Below are 15826 nucleotides of genomic sequence, written 5' to 3'. Positions count from 1 at the left end.
GGTGGCTGTGATGATGGGCTCAAGTATAGCAGGGATTGTGGGGCTGGCGCGGGATCAGGCAGTGTTTTGTTCTGCTGTGCATGGGGTCGCTATGAGTCAGAAAAGACTCGATGGCACTTAACAACAACAACAACAATGCCTAGGATATCAACCTTTATATATTCCATTTAATTTTTTACAACTTCCAGTTTTCTTGGAGTCATGCTTCGTGCATTCCACGTTCTGATTACTAATGGGTGCTTGCAGGTGTTTCTTCTCATTTTGTGTTGTGTCATATCAGCAGATGAAAGTCCCCAAAGCTTTACTCAGTTCACACCACTAATGTCACCTCTACTTTGAGGAGGCAGCTCTTTCCCAGTTATATTTTGAGTGGTTTTCCAACCTTAGGGGCTCATCTTCCAAAAGTTTATCAGACAATAATTCCCTGCTATTCATAAGGTTTTCAGTAACCAATTTTTTTCACAAGTACATCTTTTCATGTCCTCGTTTCCATTTTGTCTAAGTCTGAGGCACTGTTGAGATTTGTCCACCATGTGTTACCTTATTGGTATTTGAAATACTGATGGTAGAGCTGCCAGCATCACAGCAACAGACAGCCAGGACAATACAATAAACTGATAGATGCATTTGCACGTGCTAGAGAGAGAATAATTGGCATCAGAGTTTTTAACAGGGCTTTCAGGATCTGGCCATGATATACCTCGCTACATTTATCATCTGTTATTTTCCACCTTGAACTCTTTTTCTTCAGTCATATTTTTTTCAGTGATTTACACTTGTCACTCTTGCTATCACCTCCAGGCTTTTACATCTGCTATTCCTTTTTACTCTTCCCTTCCTTGTCTCCTTTACTTCCCTTGCTTGGCTAACTCATATTTAACCTTCAGGTCACTACTTGCTGCCACTTTATTCCACCAAGTCAATTTCCCTGCTATGTCCTACAACAACACTCAGCATTTCCCCATTATAGCACACAATGTGTTTCAGTAGAATTGCTTATTTAATTATCCTTTGGAATTACAAATGTCATAAGGGCACAAAATAAGTTCACCATTTTCACATTGCCTGGTTGTTCTCGTATACAATGTCCAGCACATGTCGTGTTCTCAGGTAAGTACAGAATGGAATTGTGAAAGATGTGGACCTAGAACTCTGAAGAGGAAGAGAATAATATCTAGAGCAAAGTAAAAAAAAAAAAAAAAAGAAGAAGAAAAATTCTTCAAGTTATAGGAGTGGATCTTTTTCTGAAATATGAGGCAAGAATGTGGATGTGGTTAAACTAATGAGGGAGAGTTTGAATGCAAGAAATGGAAGCCTACTCTGCTTTATCTTTAAAAAAGCTAAGGGTGGGTATGGGAATGCTGTGGAAGTAAATCATGAGGTCACAAGGATATCATAGAACCCAGTGGCACTAAATAGACTTACAAAGGGTCACAAGTATACTATTTTTTAATTTCTGAGCCATCTGCTTCCAACATCCTTTTCTTTTTTTCCCTCTCAAATTGACTTTCCATGTCATTATTCTCATAACGAAAAACATACCAGCTTTACATGAGCCCACAAGAACCCAACACTATTCTCCCCCAGTTTACATTATTTATAGAGAATCTAGAAGAAGTAAGCTTTCACAATTCCATTCAGTACTTATCTGAGAATATGACATGTGTTGGACATTGTGCACGAGAACAACCAGGCAATGTGAAAATGGTAAACTTAATTTTGTGTCCTTATGACATTTATAATTTCAAAGGATAATTAAAAAAGCAATTCTATTGAATCACATTGGGTGTTATAATGGGGGGAATGCTGAGTGTTGTAGTAGGACATAGCAGGGAAATTGACTTGGTGGAGTAAAGTGCCAGCAAGCAGTGACCTGAAGGTTAAATGTGAGTTAACCATGCAAGGGGGAAGGAAGTAAGGGAGACAAGGAAGGAAAGAGTAATCTAGGAAAAGGAATAGCATTTTATAGGATTTATAGGCTGATGACATGGCTCTTTCATATTCTAAGCAAAAAGGGCCCCCAGGAAAAACTAATGATGTCTAGCCAAATACCAGCCAGAAGAACTTCTAAACACTAGTTATGCTAAAAGTAAAATAATTATTTCTGACTGACACATTAAAGAATTGTAAAGAATAATGAAAAGATACCATTCAATGATTCATTCTTATAGTTACCAAGAATATAAAGTCACATTTGAAATTAGCAGGACGTTTTTTGGGGGTCTGGCAAAGTGGAGAGAGATACTTACAACTCTCTCTAGATACAGAATTGTGGGCCTGCTTCTGCGTACTGATTTGGGATCCACAGCCATTGAGATTTTTCAAAAAGCATAGTCCTAACGCAGTTTGTTCTTCCATATATCTGATTTCCTTTGAATCTTAATTCTACTATTGCAGGTTCTGACCATGTCTTAACTCCACATCTCTCCTATTCTCTGACTTCCATTACAACAGCCTCTCGTATACAATGATCATTGATTTTCTGAAGTCCATTTTTTCCTACAAAGCTGAACTTCTCCATCTTATCAAGATTCCATAGAATCCTTCTCCAACAACTCTCTTAAAAGCATCCACAACTACCTTTCAACTTGGTCAATACAAACATTTGCCTTCTCATTTCCATAATTAGGTTAATGAACACTAGCTCCTAGGCAAATGCTAAAAATTCATTATTATGCTTACCAGCTATTACTTAGAGGAATTGACTTTCTTTTGGCTACCTCAAGAATGAATGTTGTAACTATAGCAAATTACCTAAAAGTAGATCCAATTGATCTTATCACAGACGGTATTTGTTTTTGTTTTAATTTTTATTTTATCAAAGTTATACATATATAATGATTTTAAAAGTCAAATAATTTCTAAAGACTTATAATAAAAAAAAAGAAAAAGAAAAAAAAAGCAATTCTGTACCCCATCCCTCTCAGGCTCTATTTCTACTTTCAACTCTTTTTCCCAATTCTTATTTATTCTTATTTACCTCTTTGTTTCTGTACTTATACTTCTCTTTTATCACTCTATATTTTCTGTTTTAGGTATTATCTGTTAATATTTTTATTAAGTACTTTGCTTTCTTAATTTTTCACCCACCACATACACATTCCCTGTCCTCCCTTAACTTCTCAATATAGTTAAGTTTTAACTTTTATATCGTAATTTTTCATGTATCAGTATTGAATGTTCATATTATGACTTTAAATGTTGTGAACATTAGAGATACACTGTTTTTAATTATTATTCTATTTTAAAATAAATAACAGTTTTCCTCGAAAGGAAGATTGGGCAATCTAATTCTGTAGAGATACCACCTTGGAAACCCAACGAGTGGTTGCTATGAGTCGCAAAAGACTCGAGGACAGTGAGTTTGTTTTTTTATTTTTTATCAGTCTTCCATGTAACCATCTTTAATTTATGCCCAAACTCTCTGACAAAAGTATTGTTATTTTGTCAGTACTTGGATATGTTGTGTAATGCATCTCTTTTTAAGTACACAGCACTTTTCTGAGGTCTCCCTTCACCATCTGTATTCTCACTGCTGTCGAGTCAATTCTGATTCATAGCAACTTCTCCTCGGGTTTCCGAGGTGGTATCTCTACAGAAGTAGATTGCCTAGCCTTCGTTTTGAGGAGTGGCTGGTGGGTTCAAACTTCCAGCCTTCAGGCTAGGGTGCTACACCTAACCAAGTATAATTCATCCAGGAAAATTTATTCTGTGAGGTTATATCTAAATGATCCTACATTATGGAAATTAACTGAAATTATTTGTAAAATGCCCCTCATGTAGCAAACATTGGATGTTTACTTTAGTGATTTTCAGTTTCATTTGTAAATTGAGTAATAGAGATTTGTTAGAATTATCAACCCCTGCTAAGTATTTTTAAATCTGTACATAACATAGCTATTTATGGAAATGCTAACTTAGAATTTACCATTTCTAAATAAGCAAGATAATATAAAGTGTTATAATGAAATATACAAAGTCCTGCTGGAGTTAGAAAACCAAAAGGGAAGAACATGCCCAGCATTTCTCAAGCTGAAAGAACTGAAGAAAAAATTCAAGCTTCAAGTTGCATATTCAAGGATTCAATGTAGAAAATATTGAACAAAGCAGGAGGCCTCAAAAGAAGATGGAAGACATACACGGAGTCACTGTACCAAAAAGAATTGGTTGATGTTCAGCCATTTCAGGAGGTAGCATATGATTAAGAACCAGTGGTACTGAAGGAAGAAATCCAAGCTGCACTGAAGGAATTAGAGAAAAACAAGGCTCCAGGAATGCATGGAATGCCCATTGAGATGTTTCAACAAATGAAAGCTGTTCTGGAGGTGCTCACTTGTTTATACATTTGGAAGATAGCTACCTGGCCAATTGACTGGAAGAGATAGGTATTTGTGCTTATTCCAAAGAAAAGGGACCCAATAGAATGTGGAAATTATCGAACAATATCATTAATATCACATGCATGTAAAAGTTTGCTGAAGATTATTAAAAAATGGTTGCAGCAATACGTTAACAGAAACTCAAGCCACATTCAGAAGAGGACATGGAACAAGAGATATCATTGCTGATGTTAGATGGATCTTGGCTGAAAGCAAATAATACCAGAAGGATGTTTACCTGTGTTTTATTGACTATGCAAAAGCATTTCACTGTGTGCATCGTAACAAATTATGGAGAACATTGAGAAGAATGGGGATTCCATAGCACTTAATTGTGCTCATGAGGAACTTGTACATTGGCCAAGAGGCAGTCCTTTGAACAGAACGAGGGGATACCACACATAGTTTAAAATTAGGAAAGTTGTGTGTCAGGGTTGTATCTTTTCACCATAGTTATTCAGATTGTATGCTGAGCAAACAATCTGAGAAGCTGGGTTGTATGAAGAAGAATGCAGCATCAGGTTTGGAGGAATACTCATTAACAACTTGTGATATGCAGATGATACAACCTTCTTGCTGAAAGTGAACAAGATTTGAAGCACTTCCTGATGAAGATACAAAACTACAGCCTTCAGGATGGATTACACCTCAACATAAAGAAAACAAAAATCCTCACAATTGGACCAATAAACAACATCACAATAAATGGAGAAATGATAGAAGTTGTGAGGGATTTTATTTGTTTTTTCAGTCAAGACCCATGGAAGCCACAGTCAAGAAATCACATCCATTGCTCTAGGCAAATCTGCTGCAAAAGACCTTTTTCAAGTGTTAATGAGCAAAGATGTCACACAGAAGACTAAGGTGCACCTGAACCAAGCATTATTTTCAGTTGCCTCATATGCATGTGAAAGCTGGACAAGGAATAAGGAAGATCGAAGAGCATTGTTTCATTTGAATTGTGTTAGCGAAGAATATTGAATGTACCGTGGACAGTTAGAAGAATGACAAATCAGTCTTGGAAGTACAGCTGGAATGCTCCATAGAAGCGAGAATGGGCAGACTTCTTCCTGTGTACTTTGCTCGTGTTACCAGGAGGGACCAGTTCCTGGAGAAGGATACCATGATTTGTAAAGTAGAGGGTCAATGAAAAAGGGAAGACCCTTAACAAGATGGATTGACACAGTGGCTTCAATGATGAGTTCAAGCATAGCAAACACAGGACCCAGCAGTGTTTTGTTCTGTTGTATACAGGATCACTATGAGTCTGAACCAACTCAGTGGCACCTAACAACAACAACAAATAATCAAGATGTTTTGGAAATGTTCCCTTTAGATATATGGCATAATAGAAATCTAGGATGAAAAAACAAAACAAAACAACAATCCTGGCTTTCACTCTTAATCTAATTCTGTCACTCAGTGCCATTAGAATCATTCTTTAGAGTTATGCTCAGGTTCTTAACCTAGTTCTTCGCCTTCAGAGATGTCTAGTTAGGATACTTGCTCATCTCAGGAAACTGCATGACAATATAGCAGAGCAGAATCTTACCTTTACTCCTTCAATGTAATGGATAACTCCTCTGAACTGGAGAATACTAATTTGTAAAATGGATATAATAATAGTTTGTTTTTGGTGAAGATTATATCATTATATATTTTACTCTTAGTTATAATTCACCTTCAAGTTGTGATAGCTGTATAATAACAATTACTATTCTTATAACTTTATTTTTAACTGTTTTAATAGTTCTAATATTTAGGATAATGATAATCATTGCCATGAATATCTGTAAGAGTCCCTGATTGGTGCAGATGGTTTAACACTAAACTACTAAATGAAAGGTTGGTGGTTCAAACTCACCCAAAGGTGCATCAGAAGACAGACTTCCAAAAAGTCACAGCCTTGAAAACCCTATGGAGCAGTGCTGCTCTGCACACATGGGGTTGCCATGAGTCAGAATGGACACTGCAGCACTTAGTAACAACAAGAACAGTAATTTCTGTGTTTTCATTTTCTATGGAATGTATGAAGGATATTTGTGTTCCCTACAGAATTCCATAACTATAACTCAAACTGTATTATAGTATTTTATTTATGAGTGTTATCTTGTAGAGGAATTAAGATATTTCTGTATCTTAACTTTTTGCAAAAGTACTGAAGGATGATACTTTACATTATTATTTATAACCTATAATAATAAATTCTTGGTTTTAGATAAAGGAATTTTAATAGTAAAGCAATTACTATTTGGTGTTCCCAACACTATCGGTCCTAGAATCCTTCCTTTCTCCTAGTTATTACTAAAATTTTTATCTTTCTGTAGAAATAGGTGGATTTTGTTACCTGCTGTTGATTATACCATTTTCCTGTCTGTATTAAGAGAAAGTAGAGGTAAAAATCATGTATAATTTGTTATGCTGAGCAGTTACTTAAAATAGGTTGTAGCAAAAAAGATGGTAATATTCTCACATGCCGTTTATGTTGCTTTCTGTTTTGTTAGGGGGTGACAGAGTGATTTACCTTCTTTAAAGATTATTCTTAGGTTATATATTATCTGTAAACCAGTAAAAATGCAAAAAGTAACCTAGTTATTTGCTTACTGTATTTTTATCTGACAAATGAACTGTATTTGAATCTTATACTTTACTTTTCCCTCAGAAGATATTGTGTATGTTTAAAACTGGATTGCTCAAACTTGATATTCTTCCAAAACTAAACATGTTTTCCTTTCATCCTAGTTTAGACTTGGTTCCTTCAACCTAGAGAAAGTTGCAAACCCAGCTGAGGTCATTAGAGAACTTATTTGTGACTGCCTGGATACCATCACAGAAAACCAAGCCAAAAACCAGCACCTGAAGAAAGAAAATGAAAGGCTTCTGAGAGACTGGAATGACGTTCAACAACGGTGTGTAGACAACGTGTTTATGTTTTAAAAGCACTGATTTGTGTTTATATTATTGAAGTTTTAAATTTATGATTTATAAATTAGTAATGTAGATTGTTGTTGTTGTTATATGCTGTCAAGTCGGCCCCAACTCATAGCACCCCTCCTTGGGTTTCCGAGGCAGTATCACTATGGAAGTAGATTGCCTAACCTTCCTTCCGAGGAGTGGCTGGTGGGTTTGAACCACCAGCCTTCTGGTTAGCAGTCAAGTGCCTTAGGCACTGTGCTACCAGATCTCCTAATAATGTAGATAGACTAGTGTATATTCAGAGTAAATGCTGTCATTATGTACACCTACACTGAATATGGTTAAACCAAATTATTGGTCACTATTACACATTATAAAAGTGCAGTGACACTTAAGATATTAGTATTTTGTGTTACTAGCAAACTTTCATGCAGTAAGGAGTGAATGGGTATTAAGAATCACAGTCCATTAATATTAATCAAAATTTAAGTAGTGGCTGTTTTTATGGACCAATTCAGTTCAAATAGTAGAATTAATGAATAGAAAAGGGACATGAAATAAGTACAATCAATTCTTTATTTTTAATCTTTGTTTCAGTGGCAGTTATATCATATGATGTGTGTTTTGACTCCTGGTAGAAAATTATTTTTTCCAATTGATTGAAAATTCATACTTCCAGCTATTTTTAAAAGATGAAGTAATTGCTACTGGATAAGACATTTGGAAGCCTTTGCCTCCTGACTTTGCCTCTTATTTTTTAAATACTGAAGAAGTCAGTTATCTTCTCAATTACACATTTTCTCAAGTGTATTCGCAATTTGGATTGGCCTGATGTGCAGTTTGTATTACTCTACATGTAAAAGATTTTTAAGGAAATAAAATGTGTTGTGAACATTTATAACTCTACAGAGATATAATACAATATGCATATATTTGAATATATATGTATAACAACTTGAAATAATTATATGAAATATATATCATAATGTTATTACATCTAGTACATGCAGATTTTTTTTGTCATTCATTGAAACCAGTAGCTCTAAAGTACAAGGACATTTATCCTATTTAGGGTCTTTCTAGGGCATTTATTGTGATTGTTTTATATGGACATTAGTAATTATATGAGGAGTCCTGGTGGCAGAGTGGTGAAGCACCAGGCTGCTAATCTAAACGTCAGTAGTTCAAACCCACTAGCTGCTCCATGGGAGGAAGATATAGCAATCTGCTTCCATAAAGATTGGAAACCCTAGGGAGCCTTGGAAACCCTGGGGAGCAGTTCTACCCTGTCCTGTAGCATTGCTATGAGTCAGAATTGACTTGACAGTAATAGCTAGAAAGTATGTGAAGTGATACATGCAAAATAGTGGCAAGTTTTACCACTCTCGATATCTGTATAGACAACTGAGGTTAACTAAACCAAAAAACCAAACTCAGTGCCTTTGAGTGGATTCCGACTCATAGCAACCCCCATTGGGTTTCTGAGGCTGTAAGTCTTTATGGAAATAGATTGTCACATCTTCCTTCCATGGAACTGCTGGTAGGTTTGAACCACTGACCTTCTGGTTAGCAGATAAATGCCTTATCCAGTATGCCACCAGAGCCCCTGAAGGTTAACTATGTAGAAGTAATTTTTTTTATAGATTTGGTATTTATAAAATAATAATAAAATAATAAAATGGTCTTATCATCATTAATGAATGCAAAGCGTATAAAATTATGTTCCTAACACCTAGTAAAAGAGCTCTGGTAGTGCAGTGCCTAATCCATTTGTCTTCTAACCAGAAGTTGGCAGTTCAAACCCAACCAGCTACTCTGTATAAGGAAGATGGGGCAATATACTTCTGTAAAGATATACTGCCTTGGAAACTCAATGGGGGTCCCTATGAGTTGGAATGGACTTGATGGCAGTGTGTTTGTTTGTTTATTTTTAACACATAGTTACTATATTTGACTCTCAGATATTTCATTAGGAAAGTATTTGTCATGTTCTCCTTTAGCTCTGATTTAATTTTTATTTCTCGTTATATGAAAATGATGAGACAAAAAAACACTACAAAGTTTTGTTGTTGTTAATTCCGATTTTATTGTTGTTAGTATGAAACAAAAGCAAACGTCTGGGCTAGAAAGCAAATTTTTTGTTATCCTTTATCTGTAGTTTGGATATGTTTTTCTATTTTCTATTTGAAATAAATCAAATTAAAGAAGGTGTGGTTGGGTTGTGATAAGCCATTATATTTAAAACTCAAAGTACTCTTAGAATGATAGGAAATTTGATCCACAAATTATGCACAAAAATGATGACTGGGTACTTGGTACTTGAACAAATTGCTTTAGAATGTCTACCAGAGGTTGAAAGCGGTAATGTCTCATCAATATTCAACAGCACTGACAAGGAATGGAAAGCAGCAGGGAACAAAGATGTGAGGCAGTGGAGACAAATGCTCTTCATGTCTGAGGACTTCATGTAGTATGTAGCCCTTAGATGCTTGGTTTACTGTTTCTGAACTATCCTGAAAGTGCTTTTGTCTTACTGTGACAAACAATATCCTATAGGATAAAAAGCACAGCCATGTACTCTGTCACCTGCCTTACTAAGCTTTAGCCATTTATTTGAGTTACTGATTCAAACATCTTCACAGGCTGCAGTGTAGGTCTTTGGAGTGGCCCTTGGAACAGAGAGAAGAATCTATTCAACAGAGATTCTAGGCTCTTGATTTTATACCAGATGTTAAATTAGTAACTTTATCTAACTATTTCCCAAATTCGGTTTTCTCTTTCATCAGAGAAGAAATGGCCATTTTAAGGAATTGTAAATGTATACTAGTCACGGCCAACCAGTACTTCCCCAGTAAAGCCTTACAAACCAAAAAAAAAAAAAAAAAGCATTGTTCTCAAGTCAATTCCAACTCATAGAGACCCTATAGGACATAGTAGAACTTCCCCATGGGGTTTCCAAGGGGAAGGAGTTCTGGTGGTGCATTATGTAAATCATTTGGCTGCTAACCAGAAGGTTGGTGGTTCAAATCCAGCTGTTCCATAGGAGGAAGATGAAACAATCTACTTCCTTAATGATTTACAGCTTTGGAAACCCAGTTGTGATTGCTATGCATCGGAATTGACTTGATGACAGTGTTTTTTTTTTGTTTGTTTGTTTAATCTCTATGGAAGCAGACTGCCACATTTTTCCTACCACAGAGCAGCTGGTGGGTTTGAACTGGTGATCTTTTGGTTCACAGCTGAGCATTTAACCACACCACTAGCAGGGCTCCTCACAGACTGTTAGTATACTGGAAAATGAGCAAAGGATTTACAGATCCATCTTTCATTAGGCAGCAGTGCTGATCAAGTCCAGGTCTTTAGAGAGATTAGAAACAGAACATGAGCATAGTGTCCAATAATAGGGGACACAGGAAGTAGAGAATCATTAGCCTTGGGCACATGATGTTATGTCTGGCCATAGTTTAGTTTGCTGAGCATTCTGTTTACTGTCTGTTACTGTCCATGCATGATCCAATCACTTCTTCCTCACTGTTGTCCCAGATTGTGTACACATGTATGTGGGTGCCGCAGAGGGGCACAAAGTAGGAGCCAGGAATTCCCCTAGAACCTGTCATAGATCAGCCTGAAATATATTTAATATGTAATAAGATATATAAGCAAAAACAATTAGGTACACATGTCCTTATTAACATGGAAAATGTTTATGATATGTGAAGAGGACATATGTAAACCACCAAAACTAAGAATAGTCTTCCATTTTGAGGCAAAACTTATGTTTATATAAAGAATATCTAGAAGAAGAATTAAATGTTAATAGTGTGGGTGTGGAATTGTGCATTAAATTTTCCTTTTTGTGGATAACTTTTGCATATACATTGGTACTTAAGTTTGTATCATTGCTAGAGCAAATTATAAAGTTATTTTCATTTGGCATAATGGTAGGAAATAAGATTTGAGTGAGGCATAAGGAATTACAGTATGAGTGAAAAGAACAAGCTTTAATGTGTAAATGTTCAGCTTCTATATTTGCTGTTATTGTTTAGTTACTGTTTAATAATAAGGTCTTCATCATTTTGAAAAAGTAACATTACTGTTATTAACAGTAATAATATAATTTTAGATAAAGAAGAAACATTAGAAGATGTGTTTGTGAATCCTTAAATTGTTGGCTATATTTATTTCTCTGTTTTTTCCTATTCAGTTTCAGGTAACAGCTCTCATTTTCCATATAACTAAATAGGTCTTTGCCCTCAGACATCAAGTTAGAAACTCTGGCTTTATTCTGAGTTACAGTAATTAAACCCATAATTAGAGGCAGTTTTCAGCAAATTGAATTGGGTTGACACTCATAGAGTCATTGAAATAGAAGAGACCTTGAAAGCTATCCTCAGTGCTCTGCCTTTAAGCTAGGATCACATTATGTCCTGATGAATTCAGTAAGATTTTTAAAGACCTCAAGAGGTATCTTCAACTCCTCTTGGTAGCCCATTACAGTGTTTAAGAACAGTCTCAGTCAGAAATTTCCTCCTTCCATCTCTTGGTAATCTGAGTCCTTCATGGTATAGTTGAAGGCCATTTCCTCTTCTTCTGTCATCAGAAAGGATGAGGAACAGCTGTTCACCATCTTCTTCAGTACTTAAAGTCTTATGAAATCTTTTTGCCACTGTTTTTTTTTTTCTCCTCTCTAATTCTTTTTAGTGTTCTTTGTCTCCTGAACTCTATTCAGATTTTCTTTTGCTAAGCAACCCTGACCTGAATACAGTAGTAAATTTGGCCAGATCTGATTGCAAATATGAGAATTACTGCACTGTTTCTAAGTACCATATGTTCACATATGTGTCTCTCTCTCTTTGAGCTATCATATAATCTGTTGTTTTATTTTGGATGTTATTTCTGCATAAAACTGCCTTATTTTCACTCTAATTTTTGTTGTTGCTTTTAAATAGGTATTCTTAGATGTTTTTCTGCCCTTCCATAAATATTTTATCTTGAATGTTCAGTACTTTTTAAAAATATATTTATTTTTTACCCCCCTTTTTTTTAAATTGTGATTTGGGTGAAAATGTACAGAACAAATTCACTTTCCATTCAATAATTCACTATACTTTCTCTCATGACATTGACTACAATTTACCCCAATTCAAAGACTCCCCTCCCACTTCCTCCCAATAGTTACCTCTTTTTTTTTTTTAAGCTTATTATCCTTTTGTCTATGGTCCTAGATACTTTGATCCTAGACTGCCAATTAAAAATCGCATTATTGCTCTGTTATAGTCACAATCCTAGTCGCAGCCTTTCTGTCTGATGTTGTTTTATCAGGTTTGAGCTTTGCCTTGGACATGATCCTGGGACTAGTTTTGGTCCAATCCAATTATATGTGAACTATCTTTTAGTGTCACTAAACTTAAATCCCATGTCTCTCTTCCACTAAATGGTCCCACCTAATAATCCCTGCCCAGTTCTTGAGACAGAGGGTTGACAGGAGGCAAGTAAGGCATAGAACCATCATTATGCTATAGGGAAGGATTGATGTTAAAATAGGGTGGGGTGAGTGCAATGTACCTCTTAGTAATTAACTATTCAGTAAAATTACAGCATTCCTAGAGTTTGTTGATAAATTAATAATTAAGAGTGATTTCATGTCCTGAAACTGTTCACAGTAGTAGTCTGTCCCAGCCAACGCTCATTCCTAGCCTTATCTAGGAAGTATCTAGATTGACAACCACATGTTTGGTTGCAACAAAACCCTAAAACTTTGCTGAAATCAAGCAATTGATTTTAGCATGATTTTAAAATGGCTGATACCATTTGTTCTGTTGAGTTTGTTTTCCTGTTAAAGAAATGTTATTTTTTAATAATGTAGTTCTGACACTAGTTATTCAGATTAACATTCTTTAAACAAATTATCTGATATTTTGTTTTGATATTTATTTTCATTTTTAACTTCATGTGTTATGCAAAATGTTAATTTTTTTAAAAAAGGGTTGGAAAATAGCTTGGTAGTTAAACATATGTAGTCTTTCAATGAATTATTGAAGTAATTTGTATGGAAGTTAATATGCTTTTAAATCAGATAAATTACTAATTGACAATAATTCTTAAAATTTTATACAATACATTGTAAGGTCATGTAAAAGTTGCATTGTATAATTTTATACCTTGGTTTTCACTCTGCATATGTTTAACATATTCAATTATTATATACACAGGTATTTTAATGGTATGATGTTCTATCTATCTTTTAAAAATTTTCTGTTACTGTGTAACATTATAAAATATTACATGAAGATGATGATAATAGTATGCTACCTTAAAACTTTGCATCTGAAATATAAATACAGTGACATGTTTCTGCTTTTAAAATGAGCCAGGATTACTGGTAGCTACTCTTTAATTTTGTTTCTAATTTTTCTTCCACATCTCCATGGTATATTTCTTTCTCAGAAAACTTTGCTTGGTGTGGGGAATATGCTTGTATTAATGTTAAAGACTTTACAAGTGAGGATAGCAAGGTTTTGTCTCATGAACTTTGGACATGTTATCAGGAAGGACCAGTCCCTGGAGAGGACATCCTGCTTAGTGAAGTATAGGGTCAGTGAAAAAAGAGGAGAACTGTCAATGAGGTGGATTGACACAGTGGTTGCAACAATGGGCTCAAATACAACAATGTGAGTATGGTGCAGGACCAGGCAATGGTTCTTTCTCTTATACATAGAGTCACATGAATTGGAACCCAACAACAACTCAATAGCCCCTAACAACAGCCATGCATTTTATTTTATTTTAAAGCTGAAAAGATAAAAAATGTTACTATTACAGTGGTAAATAGCTTGCATTGAGTGAGTAAAAAATATATTTAGAATCTCTGGTTTTCTATTTCCTTATGTTATCTATATTAATTCTGTTTTTTTATCTAATAAATAGCTGTAAAACATCTGTCAAATGACAAACACTGTGCTTGGCACTAAGGATAAAACAGCCAATAAAACACACATGCTCTTTGCCCTCATGGAGTTCATAGACTTGGCCAAGACTATGCTATAAGAATTTACTATAATTGGTCCCAGATAATATATTGCATATGTTCCTTTTCATCCCACAGGAGGCCCCAGTTCTCTGCATCTCTAGATGGATAAATTGTTGAAAGCATAAGGGCATATATATCAAAGACATTTTTTAAAATTATTCACTAAAATACGTATGTCTGTCTCTACTATACACATGCATACACACATACAAACACACAGTATATATTGCTGTTACTGTTGTTAGGTGCAGTCAAGCTGGTTCTGACTAATGTTAGTGCCGTTGAGTCAATCCTGAGTTATAGCAGCCCTATGTAAAAAAGAAAAGAACACTGCTCAATGGAGCACCATCTTCACAATAACTGCTGTGCTTGAGCCCATCATTGCAGCTTCTGTATCAATCCATCTCATTGAAGGTCTTCCTCTTTTTTGCTGATGCTCCACTTTCCCAAGCATGACATCCTTCTCCAGGCACTCATCCCCCCTGATAACATGACCAAAGTACAAGAGACAAAGTCTAGCCATTCTCACTCCTAAAGAGCATTTTGGCTGTACTTCCTCCAAGACAGATTCTTAGCATTCTTCTGGCAGTCCATGGTATATTCAATATTGTTCATCAACACCATAATGCCAATGTATCAGTTCTTCTTCAGTCTTCCTTATTCATTGTCCAGCTTTCACATGCGTATGAGATGATTGAAAATACCATGGCTTACATCAGGTGTACCTTAGTCTTCAAAGTGACTTCTTCACTCTTCAACACGTTAAAGAGGTGTTTTGCAAGAGATTTGCCCAGTGCAGTACGTCATTTGATTTCTTGACTGCTGCTCCCATGGACATTGATGTAAATGAAAGTAAAATGAAATCTTTGGCAACTTCCATTTATCAAGATACTGCTTATTGGTCCAGTTGTGAATATTTTTGTTTTCTCTAAGTTGAGGTGTAATCCATACTGAAGTCTTTGATCTTCATCAGTAAGTACTTCAAATTCTCTTCACTTTCTGCAAGCAAGGTTGTGTCATCTGCATATTGCAGGTTGTTAATGAGTATTCCTCCAATCCTGAAGCTTCATTCTTCCTTAGAAAATCCAGCTTCTTGCATTATTTGATTGGCATTGCCGTACAGATTGAATAAATACAGTGAACCTATACAACTCTGAGGAACAACTTTCCTTTTTTTTTTTTAATTGTGATTTGGGTGAAGGTTTACAGAGCAAATTTTCTTTCCATACAGCAGTTGACATATACTTTGTCTCATGACATTGACCACAGTTTACCACAATGCAACAGCTCTCCTCCCCATAGTTATCGCTTCCCTGTGTCCATCCTACCATGGACTCCTGCCCCCTGAGCTGTCTCCCTGTGCATAAGCAGCCCTTCTTTCTCCCATGATTGTTCTCTCCAAGAAGTGTATCTACTTGAGGTAAATGTTCAACTCATATGCCTGTCTTTTGTTTGGCTGGAAACCACAGATGTGGGTTCAATTCCAGATCTGAAGGGCAGC

The 15826-nt window shown here is 35.6% G+C and overlaps 1 protein-coding gene across 1 annotated transcript in view; it reads left to right on the top strand.

Moving 5' to 3' along the window:
- Window positions 1-15826, top strand: part of XRCC4 (X-ray repair cross complementing 4) — a 397398-nt gene that overhangs the window by 117801 nt on the left and 263771 nt on the right. Inside the window, exon 3 of the mRNA XM_007950549.2 lies at window positions 7122-7288. Within this exon, the coding sequence (XP_007948740.1) occupies window positions 7122-7288 (167 nt within the window). The remainder of the gene's footprint in view (window positions 1-7121; window positions 7289-15826) is intronic.

The sequence above is a fragment of the Orycteropus afer genome, unplaced genomic scaffold (genome assembly GCF_000298275.1).
Source record: "Orycteropus afer afer isolate SDZICR_OR568_19922 unplaced genomic scaffold, OryAfe1.0 scaffold00276, whole genome shotgun sequence".
NCBI classification, from domain to species: Eukaryota; Metazoa; Chordata; class Mammalia; order Tubulidentata; family Orycteropodidae; genus Orycteropus; species Orycteropus afer.
The sequence above is the reverse complement of the archived record's forward strand: the minus strand, read 5'-3'. Positions and strand labels throughout refer to the sequence as shown.